This window comes from Stegodyphus dumicola, chromosome 2 (assembly GCF_044657685.1).
Source record: "Stegodyphus dumicola isolate Sdum_Otavi_A_Nest chromosome 2, ASM4465768v1".
NCBI lineage: Eukaryota > Metazoa > Arthropoda > Arachnida > Araneae > Eresidae > Stegodyphus > Stegodyphus dumicola.
Genome location: NC_140769.1, coordinates 94,819,731 through 94,838,211, shown reverse-complemented (window position 1 = coordinate 94,838,211; position 18,481 = coordinate 94,819,731). Strand labels below are relative to the sequence as shown.

Genomic DNA, 18,481 nt, shown 5'->3' with positions numbered 1-18,481 from the left:
GACATCTGATGCATTTTATTATTAGTAACATCTTTACCACTATTCTCTCTATATGTATTTATCTACATGAAAAAGTCTGTGTTTAATTATGTACAGTAAAATAGATCACCAACATTTTCAGGACTACTAATACTTCATGATTGATGAATTTGTCTGACACTCTCTACTTTTACTTTTATAATGAGTCATGATCATTTCCAAGATAAAGTTCCAGCTGAGCTTGAGGCATATAGTATGGAACATATATAATCAGTAAAACTATGATAAATCTCAGGACAAAACAAGAAATCTAGAAGTGTTGATGCTGTTTACAGAAACTTGGCATTTGAAATAACTTAGTATTAAGATCCAGGAGAAGAAATTGGACATGTTGAAATTGAACTATATGCAGAACACACCCAACAAGAAGAGGCTTATGTTCTTGCTCTCACTCAGAAGCAAGAGCAATAACTTCTGATTATTTGCCCTTAGCTAAATGTTACATGGAAGAAGATAAAATCTCTTTTCAACCATTACAAGATAGACAACTGTAAAAACTATAATTACAGGAGCCAGATGGAGCTGCACGTCTGACTTCCTTTTTGAATTAAAAAATACTTGCTATGGATACTGCGAACAATATATATATATGACTGGATTTATATGTGTATTCTTGTCATCATGTATTTGCATGCGCCATAAACAAAATTAGATTAAATGTCACGGACTGCACTGATCTTATTTGACAGGTAAGAGACTTTAATTATTTTATTTGTTATGAATATTGACTAGAAATTCTAAAGTGAAAGTGATTTTGGAGTAATTTTTAGTTACATCAACAACTTCTATGCAATACTCATGAAAGATGAAATCAGGCTAAGGTTTACCTCATGCACTATGTGTGAGAGGACATTACTCAGTTTGATGACAGTAGACTTCCAATTCTGTATTCCCCCCCCAAAAAAAAACTGACTCATCTATTAAAGGAATTATTTGAGGACTGCCTGTTGAAAGTGGCACCATAAAAATTCCAGAAGAGCTATGTGATAAAGACTTTTCTGTCATTAAATTTATTCAGTTTATGTGAAAGAAAGCTGACAATGTTGAGATGCTTGTTGCCTTTTCACTGAGGTGCAATGCAATAATACGAGAAGGCAAATTCATGAATAATTAGAATACTTGCTGGACTGATAATCAACAGACCAGAGAAATCTTAGATGATATGTTTCTAATGTTACAGTTTTGGACATGGCCAAACTGGGTGTAATAACAATCCACACTGTTCAGAGGGGGCAAGGGTTTATGCTTGTAAGCTGCCAAAGAATAAAAAGTCAATGTGTGTCAAAAAGTAATCAGTGCTTAAGTCAAAAAGTCGATCTGAACACTAGGCTTTGTATAAAGGTTGCCTGATACATTAAACAAACAAACAAAAAGGAGGGAAAAAAGGAATAGCCTAAACTGGTTCATCCATGAATGTACTGTGAAACAAGTCCAGGCCTTTATAAGTCATTTTTCACTAACTCTGGGCAGCAGCAGTATTATTAAAGAATGAAAGATGATCAGATCACATCTACAGAAGGTGTTCGATGTACTTTGTCTGGTGAAACTCATGGAAAAGGCAAAGTTAAACTAAATGGTCAGTTCAGTTGACACAGCTTGATGATTCATTCGAAGGTATCTTATGACTCATTTTTACCCCACAAGTTTGATGAATTCCATCCTCGCACTCCAAAAGCAGCTCTGCTTCCAATTGAATTTTGATGATTTTCCTTTTTTATTGAACTGGGCAGCCAGCTCTGTTTCTGATGACCAGCTTTCCTCAATTTGCACTAGATTTTCTTCATTTTTCCCACTGAGATAAGACAAGGCATTTCACTTTTTCATCTTCTATTTTCTAAGGAAACATCAGGATTCATCAGTCTCAAGTTTCTCCATGGAATTCTTCGAGGTTTACTGGAAATTTCTTGATGCAGTGCTCTCAATCAACAATTCATACTGTTCGAAAGATGAGATATTCACCTCTTTCTCACCTCTTTACTATAGTGAATTTTGCTTCAAATGAAATGGCTTGCTGTTTTTTACACTACGAGTACTTGATTCTCTCTTTTCACCAACTATTTAAAAAATATTTTACATATATTTATCATAAAAATAATTAATGTACACTCTACTGTAGATGCACAATGACTGAAAGCCAATGTAAAGAAAATGCAGTTTGCACTGCCTGTGCAGTGTTGCCGTACACATCATGTAGCCTCATTTGCTACACTCCATTTATTTAATTTTATGGCCAAGAGCAGTACTTGCTAAGATGAAGCTGTTTACATAGAGTATAATTAATGCTTCCTGAAGTGATGTTCAGAAAGTTGGCAATTTCCTTATGTGTAACTTGCAGATCTTGTCTAACCCGAGTTTCAGTTGTAAGGATCCTAAGTTTTACTAACGTTTATTTTATTTTAAATCTTTACTATCACTTCTTATTTTCTACTTCCGGCCAGAATTAAAAGCTTTAACTTATTTATGCAAATTTGTCTTGCTAACGCCAAGTAAATAAGTTGTGGCTTTTTGCCAAGCAAGAGAGAGGAAGGAGTTATTAGAAGCAGGCCGCTGGCCATAGTAGTTTTACTCGGTTGCTGGTTGCCTTCAGGGCCAGAGGTTTAGTCCTCTTGACAATTTCAAACATATCGTAGTTTTAGCAGCTCTCAGAACTACATACAGATTTTTGTTAAATCTTAAAGATTTTTGTCAATCTTAAAGTTAGGCACTTGTATATTAATCCAAAGTTAGTTTTAGTTAGTATTTTTATATTCTTACGTTCAGACCACAAGTGGTTGGTCTCTGTATTCCGAAGTTCCGGAAATTGCTGTAAAGATAGAAAAATATAGGGTTTCGTATACCCTTCCTGTGTGTATTGTCTACTTCACAATTTATTGAACATAGCTTGAGTAAGCTCCCTGTTCCGAGTCAGGACAGTTCATGTTTCCAAAGCAAGTGAAGAGGAATACAAGTCCTGATAGTGGCGCCCGACGAAGAAGAATAACCATGGGCGAGTTTCAAGAAGAACCTGTGGTGCCTGCAGAAGGGGCTCAGAATCCAGAAATGCCAGCTGCCGCCCTGGAAGGATTTGGATACATCGTACAGACCATGCGCGCATCGATGAAACCAGAAGCAACATTTAATGGAAACTCACCGGTAACTAGTTTTTTGGAAAAATTGGATGACCACTTCATGCTGTATCCAGTCCATGAGTTCCAGAATGTCACCTTAGCTACCAGCACTTTGAAGGGCCAAGTGCTTAATTGGTTCAAATGTATAGGCAGAAACCTCTTGGGTCAAGCGGAAAGCCCCACCTATACTTACGAAAATTTCAAGAAAGCCCTAGTAAAAGCCTTCCCTGTCGTAAGAAATCGTTCAAAATTAGAAGCGGAACTCTTCAGCATATACCAGCAACGAATTGAAAATTTCTCAAGCTTTATTTTAAGAAAAATTTACGTCTTTAAACTCTTGTATGGAAGCCATCCGGATCCTGAGATAATCCAAGTGATTTTGCCGAGGTTACTTCCCCAAGTACAAGACTTTATTGAATTAAGGAATCCGACTACACTGGAAAAGTTATTTGAGCTAGCAATCCAGTTTGAAAGTAGAAGAACGGCGGACATTGAAAGAAGACGTCAGGATGAGCAACGAAGCCAATTTGGTGCGCCAAGACCACAGCAAAGGCAAGAACACGGCTACGGAAGCAAATCGAATCAGTGGGCAAGGAAACCTGAGTATCCAAAAACAACCGGCGAACGTCGACAGTTCAATAATAAGCCAGAAAAGTCTGAAGGCCAGCGGAAAAAGAAGGAAGGCATGGAAAGGAAGAAAGAAAATTTAAACTAAAACGGATTTCTGCTGACGGGAGGGTGTGGAAGTCCGAAGGCCAAGAATACCCCTCTTCCTTCAAGTTAAATACAGTTATTGTGAAAAAGTTGACTCTTCCAAAGATTGAAGTTTTGGTGAACAACATCCCAGCCACCGCACTCCTGGATACAGGCACGCAGTGTTCCTGTGTGGCAGAAGATTTTTTTAGGAAGTACTTCGGTAGATACCGCATATATAATTCGGATAATACGACAGTGTTAGCTGCGCAGTGAGAAAGATGCAAATGCATAGGTAAAATAACATTATACATTCGCATTAAGGACGAGCAAGTACAGATCATGTTTTTTATCGTAAAAAATTTACAAGCACATGCCATTTTAGGGATATATTTTCTTTCAGAGGCAGAAGCAATGCTGGATTTCAACCAAGCGTCCCTTAAGCTGACCATGCAACCAGTTCGGGAAGAAAAAAGAGAACCACCCACATTAAATCTCAATCACCTGCCTAAGGGAGAGCAACAAAAAATTTGACAAGTGGTAAGTGAATTTGCTTCGTTATTTAGTGATATTCCTGGATTTACTCAAGTTACTAACCATAGTATCGACACAGGAGATTCACTGCCAGTTCCGCACAAACCATATCGGTATGATAAGAATAAAGAAAAAATTATAGAGTGGCACATTTGAGATACGTTACGTAAAAAGATCATAACGCCCATCTTAAGTAGTTATGCTAGCCCGGTTGTGTTATGTAAGAAAAATAATGACTATCCAGTAACACATCTGAAACTCCATGACTAAATATCCGGTATATCCGTTACCTATTATTGAAGAAATTTTAAGGAACATAACTTCTACAAAATATATGACTACGTTAGACTTAACGACTGGTTATTTTCAAATAGGTGTTAAACCAGAAGATGTGCCTAAGACTGCTTTTATAACCAAGTCTGGCACTTATGCATTCTTGCCGTTTGGCCTTTCAGGGGCACCGGCAACATTTCAGCGATGTATGGACATTGTGCTAAGGCCTGTTCTAGGAAAGACCACATTTATCTATTTAGATGATATCATTATTACTAGTGATAATCTGGACCAACATGTACAGGATATAAGACAGGTGTTTTCATTATTAAATCAGGCCGGTCTAAAAGTTAATGTCGAAAAGTGCAAATTTGCAGCCCCCGAATTAAAATATTTAGGTTACAAAATATCTCAGAAAGGAATCGAGATGGACGAATCAAAAATAATCGCTGTGCAAAAGTATCCGCCGCCAAATACGGCGAAGAAGCTCTTTTCTTTTCTAGGACTTTGTTCATATTATAGGTCCTTTATAAAAGATTTTGCAGCTATTGCTGAACCATTGTTATAATTAAAAAAGGAAAAAGGCAAGATTCTCGTGGACGGCCGAAGCCATTAGTGCTTTTGAAAAATTAAAGCAAGCTTTAACGCAAGCCCCTGTTTTGAAATTTCCTGAAAACGATAAGAATTTAGAAATTTCAGCGGATGCTTCGGATTATGCGGTGGGAGCGGTACTTTCGCAAAATCAGCAGCCCGTGGCATTTTTTAGTCGAACTTTAAATCAAACACAAAGAAATTATTCCCCGACCGAGAGAGAGACACTTGCAGTTCTGTTAGCAGTACAAAAGTTCCGAGTCTTTTTTGGAAGGGCGCCAATGACAGTGTATTCTGATCATGCGGCGGTAACTAGATTGTACTCAGGGAAAAACTTATCCAACATTTATGAGTATTTAAAGGATCCTGAAAATTTTAGCCACCAAGATATTGTGGCGATAAGAAATAGGGCGGCCCATTACGAACTAATAGATTGTCTATTATTTTATACAAAAACTACAAATTCCAACAACGAATTTCGACCTGTTATCCCAGCTAGTCTTAGATTAAATATCCTGCAGGAGTTACACGACAACCCATTAGCTTCTCATGCTGGTATTCGAAAAACTATCCAACGCGTACGCGAGGCAGTCTACTTTCCTGAACTGCAAAAGTTAACAAGGGCGTATGTCCAGTCCTGCCCAACATGTCAAGCAGTTAATTATATTAATTTCCGCCCGGCCGGGTTTCTAAATAGTATTAAATCCGAATTTCCAAATGAAATAATTGGCATCGATTTATTGGGCCCTTTCCCAAAAAGTGAGTTAAATAAAAGTCAGTGTCTCCTTGTTATGGTTGATCATTTTAGTAAGTGGACCGAAATTGTTCCCTTAAAACGAGCCTCCGAGAAATTAGTTACTGATTCTATTTTAAAAAAATATATTTTAAAATACGGTGCGCCCCTAAAAGTTATATCGGATAATGGTCCTCAATCTGTAAGTAATATATTTGAAGACATGTGCCAAAAACTGGGCATACATCATTTAAAAATGGTCCCGTATCGGCCGCAATCAAATATAGCGGAACGGGTCAATAGAAATATAGTGAAAATTATCTGTAGTTATGTTAAAAATTTTCATAAAAGCTGGGATAACTATGTCAATGAATTAGCTTTCGCTCTTAGGACTGCAAAACGTGATACGACGGGCAAAACTCCTGCTGAGTTATTTTTAGGCAGAAAGATTATAACGCCGTTAGATAAATTATTTTATGTTCAACAAAGAGCCCTAGAATTTAAAATGGGCAATATAGAAAAATTAATTAAAGAAGCAAAAAAGAACACTGAAGTAGCACAAAGAAAACAGAAGCTCTATTATGATATGAAACGATGAGGAGTAACTTATAAAGTAGGGGATGAAGTGTTAAAGATTAAGCATTCACTTTCTTCAGCACCAGAAGATAAAACTGCCAAATTTTATCCACGATTGGAAGGACCATATGTCATAGAAAAAGTAACTCAGGCTGTAGTGGTGTTAAAAGCCAGGAATGGTGAAACCTGCACCGCAAACGTTGACCAGATAAAACCATTTTATAATCGTAATAAAATGGCAATATTTCAAGATCTTTTGCAGGATCCGGCACGGCAGGCACAAGCTCCAGAGGTGGAACAATGACAATCACAAAGGCAAGCCATTAGTAAACAGGAGCAATTGAAAAGAAAGTTCCCCCGTTCGAAAACTGAAGGTAACAAGAAAAAGAAGCCATTCCACCGACCAGAAAAGAGAGGGCACGACCACCCCCAGAATGAAGAAGGGAGAAGGACGACGTATGCAAAGAGAGCCAGGAGAAATGACAGCAACTATAACACGGCTCCAAAACGGAAGATCTACCCATCGGATAGGAGTCTACGCAGCAAATGTCGACAAATTGATGAAGGAAGACCAGCTGCTGATGAAAAGAAGCAAGAAAAATTTGAACAGCCAGCAACGAGATCCAGTTGTCCTGGTTCCGCCAAGACCAGCTGTCATCAAACGGCCGAGACCACAGGCAGATGCTAAAAAGAAGGTCTTCAAGGTTGACCGCACTGGAAGAAAAAGAAAGCTCATGGAGGAAGGAACCGAAGGGCGAACCCGCACAAGAAGGAAGATAAACCAGACCGTAGTCTTCGCCACTTTCCAGGACTGGGCAGAAAAAAGGATGTCTGAATATCACAAAGATAAGTAAAACTTTATGTTACTTTGAAACCTTAAGTTAATTTTTCATTCTTACTGCAAGTGGCAGAATTCAAGAAGTTTTACCTCATGTGATTCCTACCTTTATCGCCAAAAAGGCGAGAAATGAGTTGTTACCTATTTTGGTATTGTTTTTCAATTACTCGCGAGTAAAACTAAAATTAATGTATAATAGGAATGTGTAAATACTTGAATATTGTAAAAGCACTGATAATCTTTGAGAAAGGTACCTTAAGAAAATTGTAAAAATTATTGTATAAAATTTTATTTAAAAGATTCTGGCAAGAAAGAAGTTTTAGTCTGAAAGCCTTTTGAAATGTAGTATTTCAATGTAGAAGAATTGGCACTTGTTGGAAAAGAATAGAAGTTAACAATATACTACTAATGTATATTTTAAAATGCGTAAAATTAACGGAATGTTAATATGCCCTTATATACAATGTGAACTGTTATCTTAAAAGTTAAGAAATACTGTGATATGTTAAAAGTGAAAATATTAGAGTAATGCCAAAAATTTTAACTTATTGGTGTGACTGTAAAAAGAGCAAATTATTGTGAATATGTGTTAAAGGTTGAATGAATGTAGTTAGGCTCTCTGACGCTACACTTCAGAGTTAGCCACTTTTCAGAATAGTACCTCAGGGTTTAGAGATGAATATAAGGTGTGTTCTGAGGTCTTGTTATGTTGAATTTTAACACGCTAGTGTTTTGATTGCAGGCGGTAGTGTTGAACACTTGTACATAGACATAAGAATTTTAAAAGAGAAATATAAATATTCATGTTACTTGCCATTTGATTGTGTAACATTTCATTAAACTAGTTTTCCTTCCATATCTCTGGAAGGAACCAGATTTCAATTAAGAAACTCCTATTTATAGATGCAGTACAGATGAAAATTACTTGTCCATGGAGTTGATAATGTAAAAACGACTTTTTAATTTCTAGTTTCTAGAGAGAAATGTTTGTAAAAGATTGGCCTCGCGTTAGATTCTAGAGCTAAAAGTTTTCAATAAGGTCGTTTTAGACCTCAGTTTCAAACTAATTAACTCTGGCGGGAAGTATGTAAGGATCCTAAGTTTTACTAACGTTTATTTTATTTTAAATCTTTACTATCACTTCTTATTTTCTACTTCTGGCCAGAATTAAAAGCTTTAACTTATTTATGCAAATTTGTCTTGCTAACGCCAAGTACTTAAGTTGTGGCTTTTTGCCAAGCAAGAGAGAGGAAGGAGTTATTAGAAGCAGGCCGCTGGCCATAGTAGTTTTACTCGGTTGCTGGTTGCCTTCAAGGCCAGAGGTTTAGTCCTCTTGACAATTTCAAACATATCATAGTTTTAGCAGCTCTCAGAACTACATACGGATTTTTGTTAAATAACCGCCAATCTTAAAGTTAGGCACTTGTATATTAATCCAAAGTTAGTTTTAGTTAGAGTTTTAGTTAGTATTTTTATATTCTTACGTTCAGACCACAAGTGGTTGGTCTCTGTATTCTGAAGTTCCGGAAATTGCTGTAAAGATAGAAAAATAAAGGGTTTCGTATACCCTTCCTGTGTGTATTGTCTACTTCACAATTTATTGAACATAGCTTGAGTAAGCTCCCTGTTCCGAGTCAGGACAGTTCATGTTTCCAAAGCAAGTGAAGAGGAATACATGTCCTGATACAGTGTTTTGACACTGGATTTTATGTTGGAAGTACTAGGACTTCAAGTTCACAAGTCATACTGAAAAATTCTTTTCCCATGTTTAAATTTACCAAATCAATAGAAAAAGTTATGTGGGAATTCAGAAAATATTGATGACAAGCTTTAGAAGAATTCCTTTGTATTCAGACCTTTTTTAAAGTCAAAAGTTATCACAAGCCAAGCATGTCTGTCAGATTGTATGGTAAATACTGAAATGCGAATACAGAATGCTGAAGTAATATGCTGCCATCACATGGTAGATAGCAAAGCCACAACTACAAATTTGGCACTTAAAGTTAGTGATTAGGAAAATTCAAATCTGAGTACTCAACAATTTTTGAAGCCACCTACATATATATGATGTTTTTCTTTTTCTTTTCTATATAACTAAAAGCAATTGTACAAAGATAAAAAATACAGTAATGGAATTACTACTATGTACTATAATACAGTAATGGAATTACTATTAATTGCTACTATGGTCTATAATAGTGGTTCTCAAACTTTGCTCTCTCAAGTCCTAAGTGCACCACAAAAATAAAATAACTAAAAATTGAATGAAATAAAAGACAAAAGTAGAATCAGAATAAAAAAAAAAAAAAAAAAAAAAAAAAAAAAAACTAAAAATAACATTCTGAACATAAATCTGCCATGCTTAATTTTGCATCTTCTCTAGCAGATGACACTTGATCACTTTGCTGTCATTAATTTCAAAATTATTAAAACATAATATGGATTGATGATGAGGCTAAGTGGAATGTTAGCTGGTCACTTGCCTTATTTTAATGGCTCTTCTTGGAACTGAAGGTCTGTGTGATGTTTTGGACATGTACATTCGAAAAATTTTTCACTCAATTTCAACTCTAAGAATTCCCAGAATTCAGAGTCTGCTCAAAGTTTCATGAAACTCAGCCCTATATAAATAGAGATCAGCTTACTTGAGGTGAATTTAAATATCAATAACCCTGTGACATTTGAATGATTTTTCTGTTATTTGACTTTTAGTGTAGTTCACTTGCATTATTAGGTTTGTCTACTATTTGTATTCAAATCCTTAATTACTGCGATGTATTTTTCATAGAAAAACATATTATTATTGTCTCATGGAAAAAATAAAATGTAACATTTGATGGAACCATGAGCAAAAATGGCAGCATTTTTGATTGATTTTTAATGCTCGGTTGGTAACAGTTTTAAGTAATGAGGACTGCATGTAAACTGGCATATTTGGCTTAAATTTTCAACAAAATAAATGAGATGAATCTATTGTTGCAAGGAAAAATTGTCATAAATCTCTATGCAAATGCCAAAGTGTCACTTTTTAACCTTTTAACTGTCATGCCCGAGATTGATAAAAAATGTCACGCCCGAGTATTACTCAGGGCAATTTTTTTTTGAGTGCATCGTATTGTTATACCCGAATATATATCGGGAGACATTTATTTTGGCTTCATCTCTTTGTTAAACCCGACTGTATCTCGGGAAAAGTTAATGTGCGCTCTGTTCAATAGATGACAGCACTTTACTGAAGATTTCAAAGGTTAAAGGTTATAAGTTCTTTGGTTCAAAGTGCATGGGATCTTTTTGTTGTAAAATGGCATCCAGTTCTTTGAAACGTTATATAGATGATTTAGATTTTTCAACCGAAGATGAAGGATGTGTGTTTGATGGGCAGTATTCATGATACTTCCATGGTCAGCCTCAAAAATAAAAAAATGGAGATATACTCAAGCCGAAGATTGTTTCTAATTACAGTCAAACTATGGGTGGTGTAGATCGCTGTGATCAGGAAATATCCTTTCATCCAACAATCCGAAAACGTGAGAAAAAAATATTATAAAAAGATATTTTTTACATTTACTAGACGAGGTACTCTGAAACTCATTATTGCTCTATAAAAATGTATTTGGGAAATGTATTACATTTTTAGAATTTCGAATCCAAGTTGTAGAAGAGCTTTTACATAAATATGATGATGCAGCTTCTGGACAAAAGAATGTTGGCAGACCAGCTACAATAGATAACTCTGCCCGTCTTACTCAGCGACATTTTATATCCCATATTCCTTCTACTCCTGCGAAAGGTGAGCCTACAAGACAGTGCAAAGTATGTTGTTCGAAAAAGGATAAAAATGGGGAAAAGATAAGGAAGAAATCACGATTCTATTGTAGTGATTGTGGAGTTGGTTTGTGCTTGGAAAAGTGTTTCCAGTTGTATTACACAAGACTGAATTACTGAACTACTAATAGGTATTCACTTATATTTATTTATTTTTTAGAAAATAATTAATTTTTTTTCATTTTTAGAAAATAATGCTCCACTAGAAGCGAACTTTACAACTGCTACGTTGAGTGGCAGCCGCCTCAAGCAAATATGCAGTGGCTACAAAACTTTAAAAATTTTACCCATGTACTTCAAAATATCAATTTTTAACTACTTAAGTATATTTTATTTTGTACTAAACATTTGATTTTTACAATAAAAAAATTTGACAATTTGTGTACCCAAATCATCAAAATAACTTGACAGTTAAAGGGTTAATAAGAAACTTACATATTACATACATGAAAAAGAAAGATATTAATTTCTTTATTGATTATAAAAAAACGTACTTAATGAAACTAACACCAAGATCAATGACAAAATAGAGAAACATTCAGATAAGATCTGCTTCAAAATTTAATTTTTTAATGGATCAAGATTGCTGAATGAATTTAATTGAGAACTGATATGTTAAGCCTGAACAACAACAACAAAAAAGAATACAGCTTATATTCAGTGAAAAATAAGGTCCTCAGGGATTTGATATCTAAAACCAAACTAAAAATTATGTTCAAAGTCAACCAGAATTTCGGTTGCTTTCATAAGATACATTCCAAATACTGTATGAAGTAGCAAAATTAGAATTGCTGCCTTTTTCGACTACACATACCTGTGAAACTGGATTTTCTGCTTAGAGAGCTACCAAACAAAATAAAGCATCTGCTTAAATAGAGAACAACACATTGGAACTAGATAATGGTTTGTCAACAACTGAACTTAAAATATGAAAACTGTGTGAAAATGCACTTTCAAATCTACAGTAATATTTTTTACACTTAGATCTCATTAATGGTTGAATGTTATGCTGCTTTAATTTAGGCCTTTTATTACATTACAACATGTTCTAAGTGCACTATATTTAACAAAATTAAATTAAAAATACTTTCTATAATGAATAATAAAAATTTTAAGAAACAAGAAATGAAACAGAAGGAAATGAGTTCATTCTATGGCCTTCTTTATTTTTGATTGTTGCTCTCATCAATAATACAAAATCCGTTACGCATATGGTTTAATTCATTGAGCTTTCAATGAATATTTATGAGTGTCCAAATTTTGACTATATCAAGTTTATTTACAGATAAAAATAAATTAAGATGTGATAAATTTTAAAGTTTTTAAAATATACTTTAATTTTTAATACTTTTTGCATGGACACTGTTCAACTGTTTAGATAGCTCTTTACATTCTTTTACTATCTCTCTCCTCGTCACATCTTATATTAGAAAAGATGAAGAGAAAAATATGTGTGTGGCATGGATGAACTCAGGTAATCTGACAAGGTGAAAGGGGAAAATCTCTTCCCTCCCATTTTCCTGCAACATGAAAGAGCAGCCAGGTTTTCCCCTCATTTGCATGCACTACACTTATCAGGCGGAAGTGTATTCTTTAGTATTATATTTGGCCCAATTTATTATTATATTTTAGACATTATTATTTATGTTTAACTATGTTTTTACTTGAAACATTGCACACAGACAAGTTTTTGATTAATTTCATGAGCTGATTTATTTTGTTGACCTTACTGCTCATTGTTGCACAAAGTTTGAATTACGTTATAAAATAGAACAAAAAATAATTTATTCACCTTTATCTAATCTTTATTTATTTATTATTTAATTTTGTTTAATCTTATCAAAAAGCCTCAAAACACATATACAAGTTTAAAATTATATTTATTCTTTATCTTTGTAATGTTCCCATTCTCATTCACATACAAATTCTATTGTAGTGACTTTCACATATTCCCTTAATCGATTTTATTATTAGATTTGTAAGACACAGGATAGAGGCTCTGTGAGTCAAAAAGGTTAGGAACCACTGATATGTAATAAAAGTATAGAATATGCAGTGAATTACAGATATGTACTCAATTGGAAAAGCAGGTAGTGTCACTTTATGAAGAGGATATGAGAAACTAAATGGGAAAAAGCTGTATTAAAAAACACTTTTAAAGCAACTGACAAAATCTGTTACCTAAGCCACACTGAACATCAGCTGTGTGTTTTGCAAATCAGGCATCTTGTCACAAATAAATATAAAATAACCTAGGATTATATTTAACTGTGTTTGAACTCTTCACTTCTAATATAAAAGGGGAAGAAAAAAACGAATTTTTTTCTGATATACAATGCGAATACTTACAAGGTCAAAGGATCAGTTATGGTCATTGTTTATGACCAAACTTAATTTAATTATACATTGCGTAAATGATAAGAGCAAAAGAAAAAAATAACAGAGTAGCATTTCTCAATACCCATTGTATTCATCCTTGCAGTTTTCATGGTTCATTCCTGTAGCTGTAGTCATTCATGATGTTTGCATAGATAACTAATTCTGAATTACATATTATCCACTACTTTACTATTCATGAATGCATTTTGTAAAATTCTTTTACCTCCCAAAGCTTCACAGATGATTATTTACGTTTATTTCTAAAGCAAAAGCATTGTATAGTCAGCTTAATAAAATGACGTTAAACAAAAAATTTCAACTAATACTAACTATCTTGTGACAGTAAATTTAAAACTACACACATACAAACCAATATATAAAGAAAATTATTTTACAGTCTTTTTTAGCTTTCCAAAAAATACACAAGTTTGTACCCAACATGGCAATGTAAGTTTTTTCTAATAACCACAAATATACTTATGCTGTTAAATATAAATATGAAAAGTACAGAGGTTTTACAACAAAAAGAAAATAATTTTAGTTACATGATTAATTTTATTATGGAACCCATTTCTTTAGAGAACGATGCACAAAGATATATGTATCAATTAAAATATTCAAGCATAATTGCTGAAAGAAAAAATGTCTACTTCAAGTGAATAATGAACACCCTATTATGAAGCCTCACAGTTAGGTTTGAAGTAATTTGCTAAAACCAATTACAAAGGCTGTGGCAGCAAAAGTAATTCACATTAAGATGCATAGAAACTGGGGGGGATTCCTTTCAACTGTTATGGGATACTACTACTGGCAGGACCTCCTATAGTTATGAAGGGACTGAAAGGTTAAACCCAGTAAAAGTAATAATAATTAATGTGCATGTAATCATGTATATAAATTTAGTAATGCACAATTTACGTATTTAAAGCAAAATTAAAAATAAATTTCTACTTGATAAATGTTATACAAATCTTCATAAAATGCTCTACAATCTTCTATAATAAATTGAAACAATTAAAATTAAAAAATAATAATAATCAGAAAAACTATGCATAAATAAAACTGCAGGGGGGATGAGAGGAGTTTAGGGAATTTAAGTTTCACTTAGGGATTACTTTCTGCAAGAATTTGTTATCAAAATTTCCATCATAGTATTTCTTTTTCTTTCAGCACTTAGTGATCATCAATTTTCGTAAAATACATTTCAAACAGATTATTTAATTTAGACAAATTAAGAATTAACTGAGAGATTTTATGAAAAATTAAGTGTTTTTTTGCATTTTCTAGGAAAGTTGGTAATTCTGTAACATATATAATGTAAATATTAAATTTCAGTTAGATAAGAAGGCAGAAATGAAATTTTAAAAGCAACTAATTAAAGTAAAAATAAATATGAATAGAAGGGAAATAATAGGAAAGAAAAATGAGAAAAAGGTAACACGAAAGAAACATGAATAGAAAAATAAAGAAAAGAATACAAAAGAAAAATGAATGATTTAAACATCCTACTTCTATTAGTAACCTATATATGCTTTTTATGAACTTAAAGATAATCAAGTCATAAAATGTCTCAGATCTATGTTGTAACTTTAATTTTCATTCAAATAATTAATAACTGCACATATAAACACACAATTTTATTTTACTCAATTGCCCCCAAGTAAATTGCAAATATATTAAAAAGTCACTATTAAGAGATAAAAATTACTTGGCTTTTCCAATAAATTTAGTAATTATATGTTGAGCAATTTACATATTACATAAACATTTACGTACCTTACACCTAAAAAGCGTGGTTTCTCTCCAGGAGCTGAACACTTGGATGAACGTTTCAATGAATTCACGTGTGTGATAGAAAGAACAGTTGCAGCAACAAACCAAGGTAGTCCCAAAACAGAACAAATTGCAATTAAAATTGCTAACACAAATAGATCTAAATGATATCCACTTCCTTTCTGGAAGAAATAAAAACATTACTATATCAATATTTTGCATAAAAAATTATGAATATAATTCATATGAATTAACCTAAATACTGCAACTGTGGTGAGAACAATTCTAGTCAGCCAGTTATTGTATATCCTATTGATGAAGGGGATGAATTATCCATATCAAGAAAACTGAATACAGAGCTCCATTCTGAGGATGAATAAACTTATAAAAGCTCTCAGAAATGTTGCTATTGCATCCATAATTTCCCTAAAAGAGTTAAATACATTCAAAGGAAATTACTAATAGTAATTCAAAGGTATTACTAATAGAAATAAAAATCTTAACAATGCCTATTAATTTCAATCATGCTTATCAATTTAAAAATTAATAATCTTTAAAAATTATATTATCATTACAGAAGCTTTTGGTAACTTCTGAGCAAAATGTTTTTAAGCATTTACTCTACAATTATAGACAATAAAAATACTAGTGATGTGTTCAAGAAGCAGTTTTTTTAAACTGCCATTGAAAAGACCAATTAAACTCAAATTTTTTACACTCCATATAACCTTTATCCCCATAAACATAATTTTACAGACCACACAAAATAATTAACATCTAATAATCTGAAGATCAATAATAAGATAATAATCTGTAGTCCAAGATCGACTGAATGAGGAAGTTCTATGGCAGCAATAAGAGGCTAAATTGGTAAATGTTTCATCAGTAGACAATTAACTTTTTGAAGTCTTTTTATTTTTCTAATGCTGCATCATAAAACTTTTTGTTAGAAATATTGATATGAAGTGTGAAAATTAATAACTACACAACGAAGCCAAGATTAAATTTAAAACCAATAAGAAAACAATTGTAACATTAAAATTAATTTTAAAACTACTGCAAATAAAAATTGTCAATCAGCATGTTTATATGAAATTCTGATATATTAAATATCATTTTAAGATAACAGTTTATGAATTTTCCAAATTGCAATTTCAGCAATATTGGATACACAAACTAGACAATATTTTAATTAGTTATCTGATTAATACAATACATGGGGGCTATCTGCCACAGGTAAGAATGCTGTTGTAGAGGACTTTCTAAAAAAAAAAAAAAAAATAAAAATAAAAAAAAAAAAATAAAAAATAAAAAAAAAAATAAAATAAAGAAAAGAGGGGGGGATTGTATTTACGTTTACATGAGGAAAAAGCGAAAACACCACCACGCACCAGTCCATTTGTCGGGATTTGAAACTGGGACAAACTATAGTGCCTAACAGTCCTAAGCAGTGTTTTCAGTAAATATTTATGCTATTTAAATACTGAATATACTACAAAGGTAATTATTGAATTCATGAATGCATAACTAATTATAATAGCCACCTTTAAAGCTGAACAATTACAGCTTAGGCCTGCATTCACCATATTTAAATGCCTGAAAACAAATAGATAATAACTTACCACTAACATTTTAGGCCATAGTGAATTACAGGGTTTGTACACATTTTTGCACACATAAATTAAGTACTTCTAAGGACTTTAAAGGACCATTAATGAAAAAAATTAAGGACCTATCAGCAAATGGGAACTGAATAAATTTATTTAAAAATATTATCTACGCCTGAATTTCACTTTTTTAATACCATCCTAAAAATAAAATAGATCCCTAAGTAGTATGCATTATTACTAAACATGAATTAATTAACATAATTAATAAGTTTGAGAATAAAATAAACTTTATGTAGTAAGTAGCATTAAATATTTATTCGGTACTTTTCCGTTTTGCCGGTGCAAGCGATAAAGTCGCCAATAATGGTACAACCGATGCCAAACGGAATATTCTCGCTGGTAGCCTTTTACGCCTCATTTTCAAAACAAGTCGCAGCTTTTTCTTATCAGATTGATTGTTTCTTTCAATACTGGCATATAATTACATAGAATTTTTATCAGATATGTCTAAGGCCATTTTCGGTAATTAAGTCAATTAGGATGCAATCACAGCTCTTACCCGAAGCCGAAAATATAGAAAAGGAAAGTCAAGGGTTAAATTCATCAATTCTAATGAGAATGTATTAGTGAAGTAAAGCACTGCAGTTTTACATAATTTCTGAGTAAGCTATTCGTACGCATTGAAATATTTCTTGCATTTAAACTTGTGTTCCAAATTAAGATTTAACTTGAAATTAATGTAGATAATTACTGAGAGCATTAGATTTTTGTAGAGTAGTTTACGTGAGATGAGATCGCTTGGGGTCACGTGATATGAACTGGCGAATTAGGATGTTGAACCATGAAAGCATAGTAAATTCTTAAATTAATGTCTTTTTACAAATTTATTGTCTTTATTTGTTGGCTTTTTATAAAGTTTTAAGCGATATTAAAATGTTTATACCTTCAAAAAAAGAATTCTTAAAACTAAAATTTTTTAAATATTTTTTATGTGTATACTGTATGTTGCCGCTAATAAAGTCTGCTTGGCGAGATTTGCGCCGGCGAAACGGAAAAGTACCATTTATTCTTATAATAGTTGGACATACACTGTAATGTCTAAAATGCTGAAGAAAAATTATCCATACAATTCTGTAACAGCAAAAAACCAGAAATATTTAGGGAAAAACTGTAAACTTAATTTTATAGAGGAAACTGATGCACGTTCTGAGAATTTTCAATATCCTGAGACAATTACATGGGAAAAATGCTTACTATGAAAAAAAATTGAAAAGAAAACATTTTTAATTACATAGCTAATTTTGCTTTTGCTAAGAGCTGTTTTGTAAATTGTGCTTTATAGCATTATACTTTGTTTATTTTTCAGATTCAAAATATTGTAGTATAAGAAGTTGCCAAAATGAAACTTTATAATATGACAGCGAAAAAAAATAATTTTAATGTTATTTTTTAAATATAATTTCAATATATTACCATTATTTTAATGAAATTTATCAATACTATGATGTTT

The 18,481-nt window shown here is 32.8% G+C and overlaps 1 protein-coding gene across 3 annotated transcripts in view; it reads right to left on the bottom strand.

Annotated features, from left to right (window-relative positions):
- LOC118192557 (sodium-driven chloride bicarbonate exchanger-like) overlaps positions 1-18,481 on the bottom strand; it is a 263,168-nt gene that overhangs the window by 78,499 nt on the left and 166,188 nt on the right. For all 3 annotated transcript variants that reach the window (XM_085810939.1, XM_085810936.1, XM_085810937.1), the window contains one exon: positions 15,365-15,543. In XM_085810939.1, the coding sequence (XP_085667065.1) occupies positions 15,365-15,543 (179 nt within the window). The remainder of the gene's footprint in view (positions 1-15,364; positions 15,544-18,481) is intronic.